General features: G+C 47.0%; 1 protein-coding gene, 1 long non-coding RNA gene and 1 other non-coding gene across 4 annotated transcripts in view; 2 read left to right on the top strand and 1 right to left on the bottom strand.

Moving 5' to 3' along the window:
- Positions 1 to 2,579, bottom strand: part of LOC130362628 (uncharacterized) — a 101,879-nt gene extending 99,300 nt beyond the window's left edge. The window contains exon 1 of the long non-coding RNA XR_008891496.1: positions 2,208 to 2,579. This is a non-coding gene — a long non-coding RNA (uncharacterized LOC130362628). The remainder of the gene's footprint in view (positions 1 to 2,207) is intronic.
- Positions 2,580 to 3,086: 507 nt separating this feature from the next.
- Positions 3,087 to 19,394, top strand: part of EIF2AK2 (eukaryotic translation initiation factor 2 alpha kinase 2) — a 120,898-nt gene continuing 104,590 nt past the window's right edge. The window contains exons 1-3 of one of the 2 annotated variants that reach the window (XM_056567429.1): positions 3,087 to 3,307; positions 6,013 to 6,135; positions 6,913 to 7,048. In XM_056567429.1, the coding sequence (XP_056423404.1) occupies positions 6,032 to 6,135; positions 6,913 to 7,048 (240 nt within the window). In that variant the 5' untranslated portion in view covers positions 3,087 to 3,307; positions 6,013 to 6,031. The remainder of the gene's footprint in view (positions 3,308 to 6,012; positions 6,136 to 6,912; positions 7,049 to 19,394) is intronic. The other variant, XM_056567428.1, reaches the window with a different exon arrangement.
- On the top strand, positions 9,050 to 9,232 carry LOC130363367 (U2 spliceosomal RNA). The gene has a single exon (XR_008891799.1). It is a non-coding gene; the product is annotated as a U2 spliceosomal RNA (small nuclear RNA).

The following is a 19,394-nucleotide window of genomic DNA, read 5'->3' as shown; positions in this document are numbered from 1 at the left end:
CTGGTTACCAATTAGCAAGGCACATTATAAAAGCCCACCATGCCAAGGACATGCATACTAAGCCTTTGAGAAAGGGGGACCCCCCCCCCTGAAATGCATCTGCCCTCCCCATCACAGCACACAGTCCAGTATTGCCACCAAATCGCTACTGCATATAGCTATTGCACATTTGCACCCTAATCCCTTACAAGCTCTGGAGTCCCCATATCTGGAGACCGCTGCAAGGTTTACTACACGCTATAAAGCCTCCAACTGCCAAACAAGGACACCACTGACAAGGTCTGCACTCACCTCTCCTGCCTGACAGGATTGTTACAGCTAGCCGGACACAGTGCCATGTCACCTAGCAGCAGAAGTTGACAACCCCCTGCAGTTCGTGGAGCCTGTATCGCATACCCTCCGCTAAAGGCCACGTCCTGATAATGGGACAGTGTGCAATTATACTATAACTTTTGCATCATCCAGCGCTCACATCGCAACTCTGCTTAGTTTAACCCCTTAACGACGCAGGACGTATATTTACGTCCTGCGCCGGCTCCCGCGATATGAAGCGGGATCGCGCCGCGATCCCGCATCATATCGCGTCGGTCCCGGCGCTAATCAACGGCCGGGACCCGCGGCTAATACCACACATCGCCGATCGCGGCGATGTGCGGTATTAACCCTTTAGAAGCGGCGGTCAAAGCTGACCGCCGCTTCTAAAGTGAAACTGAAAGTATCCCGGCTGCTCAGTCGGGCTGTTCGGGACCGCCGCGGTGAAATCGCGGCGTCCCCAACAGCTGATCGGACACCGGGAGGGCCCTTACCTGCCTCCTCGGTGTCCGATCGACGAATGACTGCTCCGTGCCTGAGATCCAGGCAGGAGCAGTCAAGCGCCGATAATGCTGATCACAGGCGTGTTAATACACGCCTGTGATCAGGATGAGCGATCAGTGTGTGCAGTGTTATAGGTCCCTATGGGACCTATAACACTGCAAAAAAAAAGTAAAAAAAAAAAGTGTTAATAAAGGTCATTTAACCCCTTCCCTAATAAAAGTTTGAATCACCCCCCTTTTCCCATAAAAAAAATAAAACAGTGTAAAAAAAATAATAAATAAACATATGTGGTATCGCCGCGTGCGTAAATGTCCGAACTATAAAAATATATCATTAATTAATTAAGCCGTACGGTCAATGGCGTACGCGCAAAAAAATTCCAAAGTCCAAAACAGCGTATTTTGGTCACTTTTTATAACATAAAAAAATGAATAAAAAGTGATCAAAAAGTCCGATCAAAACAAAAATCATACCGATAAAAACTTCAGATCACGGCGCAAAAAATGAGTCCTCATACCACCCCGTACGTGGAAAAATAAAAAAGTTATAGGGATCAGAAGATGACATTTTTAAACGTATAAATTTTCCTGCATGTAGTTATGATTTTTTCCAGAAGTGCGACAAAATCAAACCTATATAAGTAGGGTATCATTTTAACCGTATGGACCTACAGAATAATGATAAGGTGTAATTTTTACCGAAATATGCACTGCGTAGAAACGGAAGCCCCCAAAATTTACAAAATGGCGTTTTTTTCCGATTTTGTCGCACTATGATTTTTTTTTCCGTTTCGCCGTGCATTTTTGGGTAAAATGACTAATGTCACTGCAAAGTAGAATTGGCGACGCAAAAAATAAGCCATAATATGGATTTTTAGGTGGAAAATTGAAAGGGTTATGATTTTTAAAAGGTAAGGAGGAAAAAACGAAAGTGCAAAAACGGAAAAACCCTGAGTCCTTAAGGGGTTAATTACTGGCACACAGGATTATTTTTTTGATTTTTTTGCTTAGACTACTGTGGTGAGGGGGTGGTGCTGGTGATAGTGTAGGGTCTATTGGTGTTAACCCTTAGTTGTCGTGACACCAGGGTGAAGTTTCCTAAATGTAATGGTCCTACCACCAACCTTCCCACAAATGGCAGAGAGAAATAACGGAATGTCCACAGTAGATTTTATGAAGTAAACATGAAGTAACTTTACTGTATATTTTATGCAACGGCATGTAACAGAACAGTCTTTGAGAGAAAGAACCGTGGTACAGGTTCCTCACAGGTTTGCTGGGACTCCGGGATCAATGAGCTTTGTTTGCTAGCCACAGTGCTACTATTTTTTAGGAGATTTGAGTTTCTAGTAGTCACACTGGATTCAGTGATTTGAGCTTTGAATAACTCACGTTTAGTGGCTTCGGATTCTTAGGCTTTGGACCTAGCTTGAATTGATGATGCTGATGATATGAGATGTGCTTGGCTTTATAATCCGGAACTAAGAGAGAGCATTTAGTGGCAACAGCCCCTTATATATTAAGGGGGTGGGACAAAACTCATTGGTCAGCATAATCTGTCAGCCCTGACCCAGTGAACTCTGGGTATCACATGACCCAAAGGTCCTTAAACCATAATACAATCAATTTAAGGCACGTGACCTCTAAGGTCCTATACAGAGGTATTCCTATATAACATCTTAAATATATATATTTGTACATTAAGTACAATCTATATGAGGCGACTAGGGGTTAGTCCTACAGGAGAGCCCTATTGTCATGGAGGGGTTGTGGCTGAGGGGACTTTAGACAGAGGGACAGGACCAGGTCTTGTTCCGGGACACCACACTACATCATTAGATCTAATCATACAATGGGGATCAAAAGTTTGGGCACCCCAGGTACAAATTTGTATTAATGTGCATAAAGAAGCCAAGGAAAGATGGAAAAGTCTCCAAAAGGCATTAGTACAAGCATCCCAGAGTTATTAATGCTTAAAGTAATGCTCTGGTCCTTAGCGTCAAAATTGGCTCGGTCCCCAAGGGGTTAATCCTTTGGTTATGGTATTTTTAATAAAAATGAATAACGTAAATATCTCATCATTACACCAGTGTTTCTCAAGCATGGCGCCTCCATCTGTTGCTAAATTACAACTACCAGCATGCCCAGACAGCCAAAGGCGGTCCGGGCATGCTGGGAGTTGTAGTTTTGCCATAGCTGGAGGAACACTGGTTTGGAAACACTGCATTTCATAGAGAGAAGCGGTAACCTTGAGGTGTTTTTCTGTAGCGTACGGAATCTTCCCTTAGCCCACACCCGCTGTCACGTGACTTTCCCCTCCCTCTCTCTGTGACGACTATTTCGGGAGAAACGAAACCGAAACCGGCGTCTGTGCAGTCACTCCACATCTCGGTCCTTCCTTCTGTTCTCCAGCGTTGTCTGTGCATAATTCCTCCTGACGCGGCGGAAGTGTGACCGGAAGACCCGCTGCCAGCCTGAGGCCGGGAGAGCAGGTGAGGACGTGGTGCCCGGGACACGGCACGCTCTATGGAAGCGTTCCCAAGCAGGGTGCCTCCAGCTGTTGCAAAGCTACCACTGCCAGGATGCCCGGAAAGCCTTTGGCTGTTTGGACATGTTGGGAGTTGTAGTTTTGCAACAGCTGTAGGCACCCTGGTTAGGGAACACTGCTCTATGTAGTGAGATATAGCTGTGGCTATTGAGAAACTGCATCCTCTGGTAACACTGCTTGTCCAAACTTCTTTCAAAGCATGGTGGAAGTTGTAGTTTTATGAAAGCTTAAGAACTACAGGTTGGGGATAATCGCTTTACAGCAGGGTGCCTCCAGCTGTTGTAATCTACAACTCCCAGCATGCCTAGACAGTCAAAGGCTGTCCCGGCATGCTGGGAACTGTAGTTTTGCAACACCTGAAAGGAAAATGGTCACTTGTTCACCCATACTAAACCCAATACACCGGGTTATAGTGCGAGTAAACAGGAGACTGATGTGGGCTCTCTGACTATTAATATACATATCTGCAGTCCGGCCCCCGGTCCCTCGGAAGATCCTCCTCTTCTTTCTGCGCAGAATTGAAAGAATATTGATGTCAAGTGAGCGCTTGTGCCTACTGAGCATTCACGTGACCAGCGACCATGAATATTCAAATCCAGCCGGCGAGCCCGCCTCCAGCGCGCAATTCAGCGCAGAAAGAAGCCAATCTTCAGAGGGATCGGGTACCGGACTGCAGGTATGTATATTAGTATACATCGGCCTCCTGTTCACCCGCACTATGTTCCGGTGTATTGAGTTTAGTGTGGGTAAACGGGTGACTGTTCTCCTTGAAGGCACCCTGGTGGGGAACACTGCTGTACACTGCCATTACTCACACGGCAGTGTGACGCCCATCAGAGGAGCCTGGGGAAATTGCAGGAGAAAATTACTACTTGCGATGCCTTTTTCTCCCGCTGTTCCTGTCAAAAATAAAGGCACCCGGCGGCCCCCATAAGAGTAAATGGGTGCTGCCAGGACCCTCTGTTGCCCGTTGCTCCACGTCAAGTGAACGGCTGTTTAAGTCACACAAAAAAACAACTTTAAGAGACTTTCGTTCTCGACGTGGGGCAACGTTAGTGTGTATGGGGCCTTAAGTGGCACCAGTGATGGAGACGGACGGGCACACACCTTGTGCCATATGTTATTTATCAGCCAGCCCACCTGTAATTCTTCTCGATGTTGCCTGGTTCTTACCTGTCCTTGTTTCCTGATACTTTTCTACTAGATAAAACGTGACACTGTAAATCCTGTCATCCTAAAGCAGTGTTTCTTAACCAGGGTTCCCCAAGCTGTTGCAAAACTAAAACTCCCAGCATGCCCGGAGTTGTTGTCTTGCAACAGCTAGAGGTATCCAGGTTGGGAAACACTGTCCTAAATGTGAGGCTGAGTTATGTCATCTATTGTATATATCAGAACCCGTCCAAACATGGATGCCGATAAATATTCTGTGACACACTGCAGTGGGCTCTATTCACTTTAAACTTGAATCTGGACAGTGAGTGACTACAATCTGGCTCAATAATGTGGTCTTCTCCAGTAAATGTAACATATAATCCACTGCAAGTTTCCTGCTGAAGAATTCTGCAAGAGGATTTGCTGTAGACCCATTGAAGTCAATGGGTAGCAACATAAGAAGAGTAACATAAGAGGTATTTAAAGGGGTACTCCGGTGAAAACCTTTTTTCTTTTAAATCAACTGGTGGCAGAAAGTTAAACATATTTGTAAATTACTTCTATTAAAAAATCTTAATCCTTCCTGTACTTATTAGCTGCTGAATATTACAGAGGAAATTCTTTTCTTTTTGGAATGCTCTCTGATGACATCACGAGCACAGTTCTCTCTGCTGACGTTATTATAATAATAGTAACGCTTTATTTATTGTTGTCCTTAGTGGGATTTGAACCCAAGTCCCCAGCACTGCAAGGCAGCAGTGCTAACCACTGAGCCACCATGCTGCCCTTAGCCTACATCTGCTATGCATGGTTGCTAAAATGGACAGAGATGTCAGCAGAGAGCACTGTGCTCGTGATGTCATCAGTGTTCCAAAAAGAAAGGAATTTCCTCTGTAGCATTCAGCAGCTAATAAGTACTGGAAGGATTAAGATTTTTTTATAGAAGTAATTTACAAATATGTTTAACTTTCTGCCACCAGTTGATTTAAAAGAAAAAAGGTTTTCACCGGAGTACCCCTTTAAACCCAGTGATGCTGACATATACAGGCCCAATTCATTTTAATGGCAATAAGTGTCTGATCCTCTGCAATCTTCAGAAGGGGGCCCTGACTGTCCCTGCTGCATGGAGTGGTCTGCTGGCACTGCTCCATGCATTGTCTATAGGAGCACTGAAGATGCCCGAGTACAGGTATCTCCGGTGCTCCCAAAAACAATGTATAGAGCACTTGCCAGCACACCACGCAATGCAGCGGGGACAGTCGCAGCCCCCTTCCACAGGGGATCAGACACTTATCGCTATTAAAATGAATTGGGCCAGCTGCAGTGCTGCAACAGTAAATGTCTGAATCCATCTTTTAACTGGATCTGACATATAGCTGGGACGCAATGCATTAACGTAGTGTGAACGCAGCCTTGCATGCGTAACAATGTAGTATTCTATACCTTTGTGACTATATGCACATGTACTCAGTTTTTTTTTTTTTTTTTTCTTAAAAGTTCTTTATCGAGTTGCATTATGGAAGAACAGAACTATAAAGGAATGCTTATAAACCACTGTTTTTTGTCTGGGCTGACCTATCGCTTTAATAACTCCAGGACAGGACCATCTCATGATCCAAGGTACTGAGGAATCTCTAGTTTTATCTTTTTAAAGGGGTACTCAAAAACATAGGGGAAAAGATGTTATATTGCGGGGGTCCCTCTGCTGAGGACCCCTGCGATCTCTGGGCCGGCAACAGCGGTGTCCAGAACACGGAAGCGTGGAGCCCCCTCCATTCATGGCTATGGGAGGGTCCCTAATACGTAGCCGCCATGCCTCCTCCCATAGACCTGAATTGTGGGGGTGCGGCTGCTGTAGTCACCAGTCATCCGGCATGGAGCAAATTTCGCTCCATGCACGGATGACCGGGGTGCCGCGCCAGCGATTGTGGGGGTCCCCAGTGATCGCGGTACCCCCTCGATCATACATCTTATCCCCTATCCTTTTGATAGGGGATAAAATGTTTTTGCTGAAGTACCTCTTTGAGGCTGTTTTGGGTAATTCAGACCAGTTATCCTCTTTTAAGGCTAGGTTCACACAACGGAATTTCCGCCTGCAATTCTGCTTTGAAATTGGAGGCAGAAATTCCGCTTAATAAAATGTATAGTGTAGTGAATGGTTTTCCGTTCACAAATTCACACTTCAGAATTTGTGAAGCAGAATTTGTGAATGGAAAATCCGCTTGGAAACCTAGCCTTACTCTTTTCTTGGTTTCAGTGTGAACCTAGCCTTACTCTTTTCTTGGTTTCAGGTTATTCTTATATACATCATAATATGTGTTCAGTGTGTTTCAGGTTTAAAACGAAAGCAAACAAACACACAAAAAAAAAGTTTCTCATTTATTTCTTTACTTTTAGATTTACCGCCTATGCATTTGTAAATGAAGAAGTACGTGGAGAAGGACAAGACAGAACGAAAAAGGCGGCTGAGAACCTTGCATGCAAAATGGCTTTGCTCTCTCTGCAAAACAAAGATCAGAAAAACATTGAGGCGGTGAGCTCTTGGAGTAGAGTAACAGAATATTAATGACCCCTAATTACCAGAACAATTTTGATCTTAAAGGGGTACTCTAGGAAAATAAAACATATCCCCTGTTCACAGGATAGACAAAGGAAATTTTGTATAAAAAGTTTTTCAGCCTCTAGCCTACCGATGTATACTGTTAACGAAAGCAGCCGACCTTATTGATTTCTATGCCCTAAGGGAGACACCTAGTTACTTAGTTCGGGACTAGTTGTTCCAGACTCAAAAACACGGGCTGCTGCGCTATTTGGGCATATGTCCTGAATGGAGTCACAAGGTGACTCCGTTTAGCCATAGAAATCAATGGGGTCTGCTGCTCTTGTTAACAATATATGTTGGCACTGATGTAGTATGAACCTACCCTAATTCAGCTCTTACAAGATTTTCTCGGTCGCTCTTCATTGAGGGACACCTAACTGATGGGTATATGCTCTTGCCACTAGGCGGCGCTGACACTAGAAAGAAAAAAAAGTCAGCTCCTCCCTTGCAGGATATACCCGCCCACTGGAAGTGAGGTAATCAGTTTTAGCTAGTGTCAGCAAGGAGGCAAGACACAGGTCTGGGAGCTCCCCAGACCTGGTCTTTTTTTAAATATTTTCTAGTAAGGGCTGTTTAGTCAGGTTCTTTACTCCTTTTTGTTTCCCTTTTTCAGGTGGGGGTTCAGGAGCATGGCGCTACCTGTTCTCCCCCCCCCATATGCAACTAAGGGGCACGGGACATTAATGAATGCATTGTTAACCCCCTTCCCTCCAACGGCCAGCGCGTGGGCTTGCACCTTGGGTCCAGGTCCCCCTATTTTCCCTGCTCGTCCCGCTGACGCAGCCTGACGTGATGCAGGTGACTAAAAATCCGACTGAAGACATCTCTAGGTGAGTATGTGAAGATAGGCAAGTATGTGCTCATGGTCGGGTGAGTATGTTTCCCCCCCCCCCTCCCCGCACAGAACTTAAGGGGTTAATATCTGTTTTGGCTGGGGGGGGGGGTGACGGGGGTAGGGCAATTAGCCTATCGGCCTATCTTTATTGGGGTCGGGACTCCCTCTGGTAGTCTAACCTGCCGTTTCTGTATGGGGCAGCCGCCGACTTTTGCGGCGGCTCCCTGTACTTTTTCACCACAGTCTCGGCTCCACACCTCCGGCGCTGTGTCGGCCGGCGGGAGCCATTATGGAGGCAGGTAACTCCTCCCCTCTTCTTGCTTCAGAGCGGGATCCTGAGAGTCAACGGTGGGCAGCGGGCTGACTCTCTCCCTGCTCTGGCGGCGCTGCAGGCCCGACAGGAAAGGGTCTGGGCCGCTACTACAGAGCTTAGCTCCGCCCCTCCCCGCAGCGAGCCCTCTGGACTCGGCGCGCGGCAGGGGTCATTGGTGTTACCAGGGATGTCAGAGGCTTTTTCCTCTACACTCTCTGTTTTTTTGGGCCGTAGTCCTCCAGCCTGCGGGCTCCTTCCCAGCCAGGCACCACTTTCCCTCTTTTGCCGCCAGAGAGGCACAGACTTGGAGCGTAGCTCCACCCCCGTCCTTTCTCCCTCAGAGCGGGACCCGTTTCTCTCCCGGGGCCTTCTGGTGAGGGGAAGACATGGCTCCGCCGTCCTTTCCCTCGCAGGTGCCGGCGGGCAGTGCTTCTGTCGGAGTCTCTGTATATATCTCCCCCCTTACATTAGTGCAGTGGGGTTTTATTCCCCACCCCAGCTGGTCGCTCTTTTGGAGGTGGGGGAGTGGTCATAGCCCCACCTTCCTTACCCCCCCCCCCCCCCCAGTAGGTGGAAAGCACATTCAAAGAAATAAATTAAATTAATTAATAAAAAAATATATATATAAAAAAAAAAAAAAGTGAATCTCTTTTGCTGGCTTTAAGACCATTTAGTGGGGGTTGGTGCCCTCTTGTGGCCTATAATTGGATTGTGCCTTCTTCTTTTCCTGGCACCCTTGTGACCTCTGGGGATGCAAAAATTGCAGCCTTAACCTGGATTATCTTTCACTTCTGGCCTATTGACTAAGATCAAGTGCAGTTTAGGTTCTTATCAGTTTAATATCTGATACTTCCCCTATACGGACACCATATAGCACATGGATTTTTCAGTACGTGGGCCGATGTGGAAGCTTGCTTTTGTTGACCCACTATGGTGGTATCTTCGGGTACAGTACACCAAAAGATATCTGTTGGGCCCTCTTTTTTTCTGGGTATATGGGGACCCTCCCTTCCTGTCTCTATTACCCTGTATGAGTCCTGATATGACACACTGCATTGAGTCAGTGTAGATATGCCTCTGGTATTCCTGCTTTCTCCAGGTTTCTCACTCTGTTGGAGGCATACGTGACTCGCTGTAGCGGGTCGTGCACGGGATTTCGGGATTCCTTAATTACCCAGGTTACGGTCAGGACTGTTTCTCCTCTACCACCGGTCGCCAGGACATGTTTGCCGTGTCCGCAGGTGTTCTTGACGTGTACATACATTATTCCCTCCTCCACAGGATTCCACATCCGCGGTTGCTGTCCCGGATCCCCATGTCCAGTGCCCATGGATTGCACCTGCTCTCATTGGGCCAGACAGTAGTGTCACCTGTCACTCATCTCACAACTGCCGCATCCGTGGCTGGATTTCGGTACCCCACTATCAGTGTGAGGCGACCGTCGGAGTGCACCGTTGTCTACATGGACCCATACCAGTAAGCCAGACAGTAGTCTGCATGGTTTTCTCTGCCGCCTGTCGTTTCTTCAAGGGCTGAAGTGTCTATGGCTGCAGTTCCGGTACCTCACTGCTAGTGCGCGGTGTCCGGTGGAGTGACCTGGCGTGTCCTGTGGACCCTATGCTGGGTGAAGGGGGATACCATCCACGGCTCCTAAGCCTCCCCCCAATCTCCCAGGAATTCTATTCGTGGCTTCTCAGCTTCACTGCCTTTACACAGGCGTCTAGGGGCCCAGTTATTGCTATCTGACTGTGTTCCCTTATCACCAGCATCTGGAGGGGCACTCATTACGCCAGACTGTGGTCTACACAGTGTCCTCCGCTGTTGGTCTCCCATCTTTGGACTGCCGTGTGCAACTGTCTAAGGGTTCCTGCAGGCAAGCCAGTCTGCAGGGTCTCCTACACCACTGGGTCGCCCAGAAGTTTGGCCGCACTCCTGTGCCCCACTGTCTGTGGGAGGTTTCGAAGACGTGTTCCTGTGTACTCAGGAAGCCTTCACCTGTCACCCGGGTGGCTGTCTCCGTAGTTTCCTGCTGCATCTGGTCAACTACCATACACTTCCCACTGTGTGGGGAAGTTCTGGTAACCCACTGCTTAGGTGTTGTTCCGAGTGAGTCTCCCCATGTTGCTCTGTGAGCCCTCTGCAATGCACCACATGCTTATTCATGGGGTTTCCTAATTTACCAGGTCCCTCTCCACATGCCTGCCGCTCTCATGGCTCAAGGCTAGCCCACTTTTGGTTTGTGGTTTTGGATGCAGGACCCAGTGTGACCATGGCCTCTCTGCCAGGTAGCCAGACTGTGTCTGCAGGACTTTCGAATCCACCAGGTCTCCTCCCCCCATTCCTGCCGCTTCCGTGGCCGCAGTCCGATGTCTCCTTCCATGGAAAGTTAAACAAACTGGGCCTATGGGTTCATGGGACCTCTTCTGGGTCTGCATGTTTCCTGCCCCACATGCATCCCTGATCTCTTGCAACAGTGGCACTCTCTGTTCCCCTGCTGACACACCTTTTGAGTGCTGTGTGTTTTCCATTCTGTCGGACTTTGGGATGTCTGCAGTTTCCTTCGTGTCTGCTTTTTTGTTCCCCTCTCCTATTGTGAGGTAACCATGTCTGTGGCCCTACGTATGCTAGTCCGCCCTCCCTTTTGCTCGTTGTGGTGTGCCTCGGGCCTTCCTTTGGTCTTGTTCGGCAGTTCTGCGATGGTTGAGCACCTCTGTTCTGGCAGGGGGCCTGTTGGGGAGACATAGTCAGTTCAGGCCACCCTCTGCCTCCAGGTATCTTCCTGTTTATCTATGCAGAGCGGCTCAGGCATCTGCTCTGTTGCCTTGGACACGTCTAGGATGGCTCAGTTGGCTACCATCTGGTCCAGGGTTTCACCCTGTTGGGGTGTTCCCCCTCAACGCTGTTGGTTGCTGTGTGCGTGTGTTTCTTACTCGCATTTCTAGCCATGTCTTGGTTTCTTGCCCTGCACCTGTTTCCAGGATTCCGATCCCTTCATGTTTCTGTATGTTGTCGTAGGGTTCCTGGGGGACTAAGCCTACCCAGTTTTTTGTCCTGTTGCCATAGGGTGGCATTTCCCTGCTTCGACAGTGCCTGACGCAACTTGTCAATTCTCCCTCCACAGGTTGTACGGGGATCAGGGGCTGGCTTGGTCGGTGCCAGGGTTTGTTTCTCTCAACCACCCCTTATTTTTCCCCTTCACTAGGGGAACTATTTCCTGAGCGCTATCTTCTGCTTGGATGAAGCTCTCTCCTTCTGTTTTTTTTTTTTTTGGTTATCTACTGCTGCTCCTGCAGCCTTGGCACTCTCCTCTGTTTGAGGAGTTTACACACTCATATATGGCTCAGCGTCAGCCAGTCTAGCCACTACCTGTTGTTTGGGTCCTACCATTACTCTCCTCATCCTTTGACGCAATGTCCCTGGGATTTATCCTTGACGGTGTCGTTTGTGCGACACTGACACCACAGTCTCGGACGCGGTCCAGAAGTTTCCTCTCATTGTGCCCGACCTCTTCCAGGGCTGCCTCGCCTCCTTCCCATTCACCTGGAGAACTTGCGGATGAGGTTTCTGATTCGGCCTCCGACTTAAAGGAACGCACGGATGCCTGATGTGGTGTACTCATTGGTTTCGGCCATAAGATACACCTTCCATCTAAAGGACCCAGGAACTTCGGACATGGCTCCAGAAGTCTCCTTTTCTTCGTGCCCGACCGGCACCCAGGACCTTCAGCTCTCACGCTGAATTTTACGCCCTGCTGGTATCCGCCTGGAGGCACCCTGACAAGACGTTTCAGGAAACATAGAAGGTTCAAGCGCGGTATCCCTTTGCCAAGGACCTCATTGCTCGGTGGACCTCCTCTCCAACTGTGGATCTGCCGGTCTCCCGCCTCTCTAAGGCGCCTACCGGGCCTTTGGCTGATGCAACTGCCTTCAAGATCCAGCTGACCTGAAGGTGGAGACTTTGGCAAACTTGGCCTTTGAGACAGCAGGATCTCCTGATTTTGCTTCGGCCTGGGGGTCAAGGGCCCTTTCAGTATGGTCTCCCATCTCCGCCAGGGTAGTCTTCAAGATCCCTCTGGAGGATTTATTTAATCTAGCTCCCGATGTTCCGCAGCTGGAGACTTTCTGTTCCATGCGCAGCCACTGTGCTGCCTTTGCCACAAGCTACCTGGTAGCCACCGTCCCTCCATGTGGCTTAAAGCCTGGAATGTGGACGCCACCTTCAGGAAGTGAGGTGTCGGGTGGAAAAGAGTTCTTTATTACCTCTTGATACGGCTCACAGAACCGTTTTCCGTCATAAGTCCTCCTTCGGGTTCTGCGGACCTTTGGTGCCACCACAGGGTACCAACAAAGGGTCCAGCCAGGCGCCTTCACAGGAAGAGGGCTCCCTCCTTCCGGACCTGTCCCTCCCAGAGGTCGGCTATCCATTCAGGCCGTTTTGCGGCCCCATCAGGCACCCGTAGGCCTTCCTCGATCTGATGGGTCGCCCCCACCCGTCGACCTTTCTCGAGTGGTTGGTCTCCTCTTACTCTTCCGGGATGCCTGGACCATGCACATTCATTGTCCCGGTTCCTTCAGGGGAATGTTTTCAAGGTTTATTCCAACCTCTTTGTGGTCCCCAAGAAAGGCGTTTCTGTTCGCCCAATCTTGGTTCTCGAGTATCTCAGCCAGCATCTTCTGTTTCTCATCCCGAATGGAGTCTCTCTGTTCGGTGCTGGCGTCCCTGGTTCATGGGGAATTTTCGTTCCTCGGTGGACATCAAGGATGCCTGCCTCCACATCTCATTGTTCCGGTCATCAGCGGTACCTCCGCTTTGTAGTTCCGGACGGTCATTTTCTATTGTGGCTCTCCATTTCGGTCTGGCCACTTCACCGCGGACCTTTAACAAAGTCCTGGCGCCTGTGATGGCCCCTTTTACGGACAACAGTTGTTTCCGTGATTCCTTACTTGGACGACCTTCTGATCAGAGCTCCAGCCAGGGCCCAGATGGGCGCCCTGCTCCAGTTTCCATTTGCTTTTGCATGGATGTCCTGGGTTGGTTAGCGGCGGCCGTGCCATTTGCCCAGTTTCATCACCGACCTCTTCAATTGGTGATTCTCTTCCGGTGGGACAGGTCTCCATTGTCACTCGACAGTCTTGTCGGTCCCTTCTCTGGTGGCTTCGTTCCCCCCCTGCTTTTTCGGGGGCGCCCCTCCCTGCCAGTCTGTCGGGCTGGGGAGGTGTTTTCAAGGACCGGCCGGTCTGGGGCCTTGGTCCCTCGAGAAGCCCTTTTCCCCTTCAACATGTTGGGGCCTAGGGCAATCCTTTCTTTGCTTGCTTCTTGGGAAATTCCCTTCTGGGCGGAACTCGGGTTTCTGGCCATCTCAGCGCTTTTCATTCCGGGCGTTTCTGGGATGTGGTCTTTCTCAGCCGGTCCTCAGCCATCCAAGGCGAGTGGCCCCTACATCCGGAGGTTTTTGCAGTGATCTGCAACCTCTGGGGCGCTCAAGACGTGGAGCTCTGCATGTCCCGCCACAACCAAGCGTTCCTCTTTCTTGGTCGGACTTTGCCCTACCTTATCTGTTTATTGGTCGGGCTTTGCCCTACCTTATCTGCTTCCTCCCCTTCCTCTCTTTTCGGGGTCCCGAGGAAACTCACAGCAGAGGGCATTCCCGCCATTCTCGTGGCCCAGACTGGCCCCGACGGGGTGTGGTATGTCGTCGTGGTCAGGCTCCTGAACTACTTACCTCTGCACCTTCCCTATCGTCCAGACCTCCTATATCAGGTCTCCTGTGCCACCCCTATTTTCCTTCTCTGCTTTTGATGGTGTGGCGGTTGAGACAGCGGTTCTGAGGACCCGCGGTTTCTCTTCCCAAGTGGTTCACACCATGCTGAGGGCTCACAGGCCTTCCTCTGCAACGATTTACCAACATACCTGGCGGTCTTATTTCTGTTGGTGTGAAACTCAGCCTTTTTCTCCGGTTTGGCCGTTTCCATTCTTTTTCAATGTTCTTTGGCGTTCAATTATCATGTCCGAACCTAGTTCAGGGAGTGGCACAAGCTGCCCCTCCTTATCAGTCCCCTTTTTTTCCCTTGGGACTTACACTTGGTCTTAGGTGCTCTGCAAGATGCCCCTTTTGACCCTCTCAGGGACATTTCTCTTCGCCTCCTTCCCCGGAAGGTGGAGTTCCTTATTGCTCTTACCTCTGTTAGGAGGGTGTCAGAGCTGGTAGCTCTCTCCTGCCGTTCTATCTTCCTGGTGGTATACCAGGACAAGTTGTTTTCCGTCCAGGTCCGTCCTTCTTACCTGAGATTGTTTTTGACTTTTCATCTCAATGAGAACATCTTCCTACCGTCCTCTTGTCCGGCCCCTTTTCATCCCTGGAAGCGTTTGTTCCACAACCTGGTTGTGGTGAGGGCTGTTCGGACTTATCTCTCAGTCACTCTTTCCTTTCGGCAGTGTGACCCCCTTTTTTGTTTTTCCGGAAGGTTGTTGTATAGGACAACCTTCTTCTACGACCACCATTTTTCGGTGGATCTGGTCTGCTCTTTTTGGGAGCTTACCGCTGCAAGGGGAACATCCCACCCTTCAGGGGTTTGGCTCATTCCACCCGTTTTTCGGGGCATCCGCTATGTGGATTCGGCCTTGCGGTTCTGTAAGGCGTCCGCATGGTCGTCTTTGTACACTTTCTCAAGGTGCTACCAGATTCATGCCTTCTCATCGGTTGATGCTACTCTGGGCTGTAAGATGTTGCAGACGGCGGTGGTTCAACCGTCCACCTGTCTGATTCCTTACCCACTCAAGGGACAGCTTTGGTACGTCCCATGGTCTGTGTCCCCCAATGGAGCCGATAGAGAAAAGGAGATTTTTTTTTATGCTTACCGTAAAATCTTTCTCGAAGGATCCATTGGGGGACACAGCTCCCACCCTTTTTTCTGGTGTTCCTATTTCAGTTATCTGTCCGAAGGTGTGTTCAGTTGCCTTTTCTTCTGATTGCTCGGACAGTTTGTGGTTTTCTCTTGACCTGTCGGTCTTCTCCTATTGCTCTGGGACTAAAACTGATTACCTTAGGTGCCTGTGGGCAGGTATACGCTGCTCAGAGGAGCCGACTTCTCTTGTTGCCATAGTGTTGAGCCTCCTAGTGACAGCAGCATACACCCATGGTCTCTGTCCCCCAATGGATCCTTCGAGAAAGTTTTTATGGTAAGCATAAATCTCCTTTTTTCACAAAAATGCTGGTGTTACCCTAAATTTTTCATTTTCACAAGGGAAAATAGGAAAAAAGCCCCTCAAAATTTGTAACCCCATTTCTTCTGAGTAAGAACATACCCCATATGTAGATGTAAAGTGCTCTGCGGGCGAACTACAATGCTCAGAAGAGTAGGAGTGCCATTGGGATTTTGAAGAGAAAATTGGTCCGGAATTGAAGGCCACGTGTGTTTACAAAGCCCCCATAGTGCCAGAACAATGGACCCCCCCCCCCCCCACATGTGACCCCATTTTGGAAACTACACTCTCACGTAATGTAATAAGGAGTACAGTGAGCATTTACACACCACAGGTGTCTGACAGATTTTTAGAACAGTGATCCATGAAAATGAAAAATGTAATTTTTCATTTGCACAGCCCACTGTTCCAAAGATAAAATTCTGTGAGGGGTGTAGTTTCCAAAATGGGGTCACATGGGGGGTGGGGTCCAATGTTCTGGCACCACGGGGGGCTTTGTAAACGCACATGGTCCAGACTTTCATTCCAAACGAATTCTCTTTCAAAAAGCTCAATGGCGCTCCTTCTCTTCTGAGCATTGTAGTTTGCCAGCAGAGCACTTGACGTCTACACATGGGGTATTTCCATACTCAGAAGAAATGGGGTTACAAATTTTGGCGGGCATTTTGTCCTATTTTTCCTTGTAAAAATTTTAAATTTGAGGGAAAACTAGCATTTTAGTGAAAAATAAATAAAAATAATTTCCAACATCCAACTTTAACGAAAAGTCGTCAAACACCTGTGGGGTGTTAAGGCTCACCGGACCCCTTGTTACGTGCCTTGAGGGGTGTAGTTTCCAAAATAGTATGCCATGTGGTTTTTTTCTTTGCTTTTCTGGCACCATAGGGGCTTCCTAAATGTGACATGCCCCCCAAAAACCATTTCAGAAAAACTCACTCTCCAAAATCCCACTGTCGCTCCTTCCCTTCTGAGCCCTCTACTGCGCCCGCCGAACACTTGACATACACATATGAGGTATTTTCGTACTCAAGAGAAATTGGGTTACACATTTTAGGAAGATTTCTCTCCTTTTACCCCTTGTAAAAATTCAATAACTGGGTCTACAAGAACATGCCAGTGTAAAAAAAAATGAAGATTTTGAATTTTCTCCTTCAATTTGCTGCTATTCCTGTGAAACACCTTAAGGGTTAACAAACCTTTTGCATGTCATTTTGAATACTTTGAGGGTTGCAGTTTTTATAATGGGGTCATTTAGTGGGTATTTCTAATACAAAAGCCCTTCAAATCCACTTCAAAACTGAACTGGTCCCTGAAAAATTTAGATTTTTAAAATTTTGTGAAAAATTGGAAAATTGCTGCTAAACTTTGAAGCCCTCGGATGTCTTCCAAAAGTAAAAACATGTCAACTTTATGATGCAAACATAAAGTAGACATATTGTATATGTGAATCAATATATAATTTATTTGGAATAATCATTTTCCTTATTAGCAGTGAGCTTCAAAGTAAAAAAAAAAATGCAAAATTTTCCATTTTTTCATCAAATTTTGGAATTTTTCACCAAGAAATTATGCAAGTATCGACAAAATTTTACCACTAACATAAAGTAGAATATGTCATGAAATAAACAATCTCGGAATTAGAATGAAAGGTAAAAGCATCCCAGAGTTATGAATGCATAAAGTGACAGTGGTCAGATGTGCAAAAAATGGGCGGGTCCTACAGTGAAAATTGGCTGGGTGTTTAAGGGCTCGTTCACACGAGCGGATTTTGCTGCATTGGTTTGGTGCATATTTTGTTGCAGATCAGCTGCGGAAAATCCGCAAAAAAAAAATCTCGTGTGAACGAGCCCAAACTCCTTAAAATACAAATGTCTCTCTCTCCCGCAGTAAGAAGAGGTAGGCAGATGCATGGTGGTCAAAGTCAAAATTATAAAAATATGAAACTGATTATGCAATGGAGGACACTGTATACACAAGTGCTTCTCAACCAGTGTGCCCCCAGCTGTTGCAAAACTACAACTGCCAGCGTGGCCAGACAGCCACTCGTATACACTTTTGAGGGGCACTTGATGTAAAGGAGAATTCGAGCCAAATTAAATTACTTTTTATATAGCTGCACATGATAAAGTTATATAACTTTGCGATGTGTAATCTTTGCGGAGTACAGGCAGGAAGTCCATGATATTTTATCACACTGATGGCTCGTATCTACCTTAGAGGACATTTCACACTCCCTTCTCCTCAGCTCAGACAACTGACAGCTTCAGTGTCCCGTGAGTGTCCCTGATTGGCAGACGGGCTACACACCCCCTCCCTGCCCTTCTCCGCAGCTCGCACAGGAAACAAGCCCAGCATGTTAAGTTTTTTTGCTGACACAGCAGGATTTTCACAGGCTCTTTATGGGGGCTATAGGGGTCTGATTTTAAAACAAACCAGCTGAGATGCCTTGTGAAGTCATGGTGAGCATATATATATATATATATATATATATATATATATATATATATATATATAATGTCCAAAAAAATGCAGCACTACTATACCACAGTAGACGGGTGCCAGCTCCTCAGGCTCGATCACAGCCAATTGATAACTTCAAAATAATGAATTAATTAATTTTAATTAATTATTTTTATTTTTATTATTTATTATTTATTTTTTATTTTACCTTTTACATATTGCTAGCTATATGATATTCAGTCATACAGACACAGACACACTACATGTATTCATTTATTGCACATTGGATGTTTTTCTACTTATTTACTTAGTCTTCCTTGCCCACGGCCACTGCATTTGCACGTCAGTGGGCTGGACCCGAGTGCTGGGCATCCATGTTAGAAGTGTTCCCGACGGGTGGTCTCCATGGAGACGGCGGTGCTGTAAGCGCCGCAGTTGCCATGGAGGCTTTCGGTTGGTGGTCACGTGTTAGCTCCTGTGGTCATGTGATCGCATGGCGCCCCACGTGACTGGCCAGGCATCCCGGAAACAGGATGTGAATAGATTAAGAGATTTTTTTGGCACAGGCGCATACTGTTTGTATATAAGCCAAACGTGGCGAACGGCATGGCAACAGAGCGGGTAGGCGTTTTCTGTATATGTATATTTAATCAATGTTTATATGCATCAGTGGTGTATTATTAACTATTATTATGATGGAGTTTTGTATATTCAAGCCACATTGCTTTTAAACTTTCACTGTGAAACTGTACACAATATGTATGTACCTATGGTACTCTTAAGCACTTTATTTTTTGTAAATTGCACTGTAATTTTATGTATTTTTATCACTGTATTGATTAATTATGTAATTACTGTTTATTACTGGGCTGGGTATATAACCCCAGCCTGTGTGTGGTATCACTATGCTTGAAAAAAGCTCCATTGAGGGGCTGACACGTCGCACTGTTTGACATGTGGAATAAATAAGTTATTTTTCGGATATTTGGAGTGCCGCACCATTTTTTGAAGATATATAGATATAGATATAGATATATAGATATAGATAGAGATATATAGATATATAGATAGAGATATATAGATAGATATAGATAGATAGATATAGAGATATATATATATATATATATATATATATATATAGATACACACACAGTCGTGGCTGTAAATGTTGACACCCCTAAAAGTTTTCAAGAAAATGAAGTATTTCTCACAGAAAATGATTGCAGTAACACAAGTTTTGCTATAAACACGTTTATTCCCTTTGTGTGTATTGGAACTAAACCAAAAAAGGGAGGGAAAAAAAGCAAATTGGACATAATGTCACACCAAACTCCAAAAATGGTCTGGACAAAATTATTGGTACACTTAACTTTAATATTTGGTTGCACACCCTTTGGAAAAAATAACTGAAATCATTGGCTTTCTATAACCATCAATAAGCTTCTTACACCTCTCAGCCAGAATGT

This window comes from Hyla sarda, chromosome 3 (assembly GCF_029499605.1).
Source record: "Hyla sarda isolate aHylSar1 chromosome 3, aHylSar1.hap1, whole genome shotgun sequence".
Lineage (NCBI taxonomy): Eukaryota > Metazoa > Chordata > Amphibia > Anura > Hylidae > Hyla > Hyla sarda.
The sequence above is the reverse complement of the archived record's forward strand: the minus strand, read 5'-3'. Positions and strand labels throughout refer to the sequence as shown.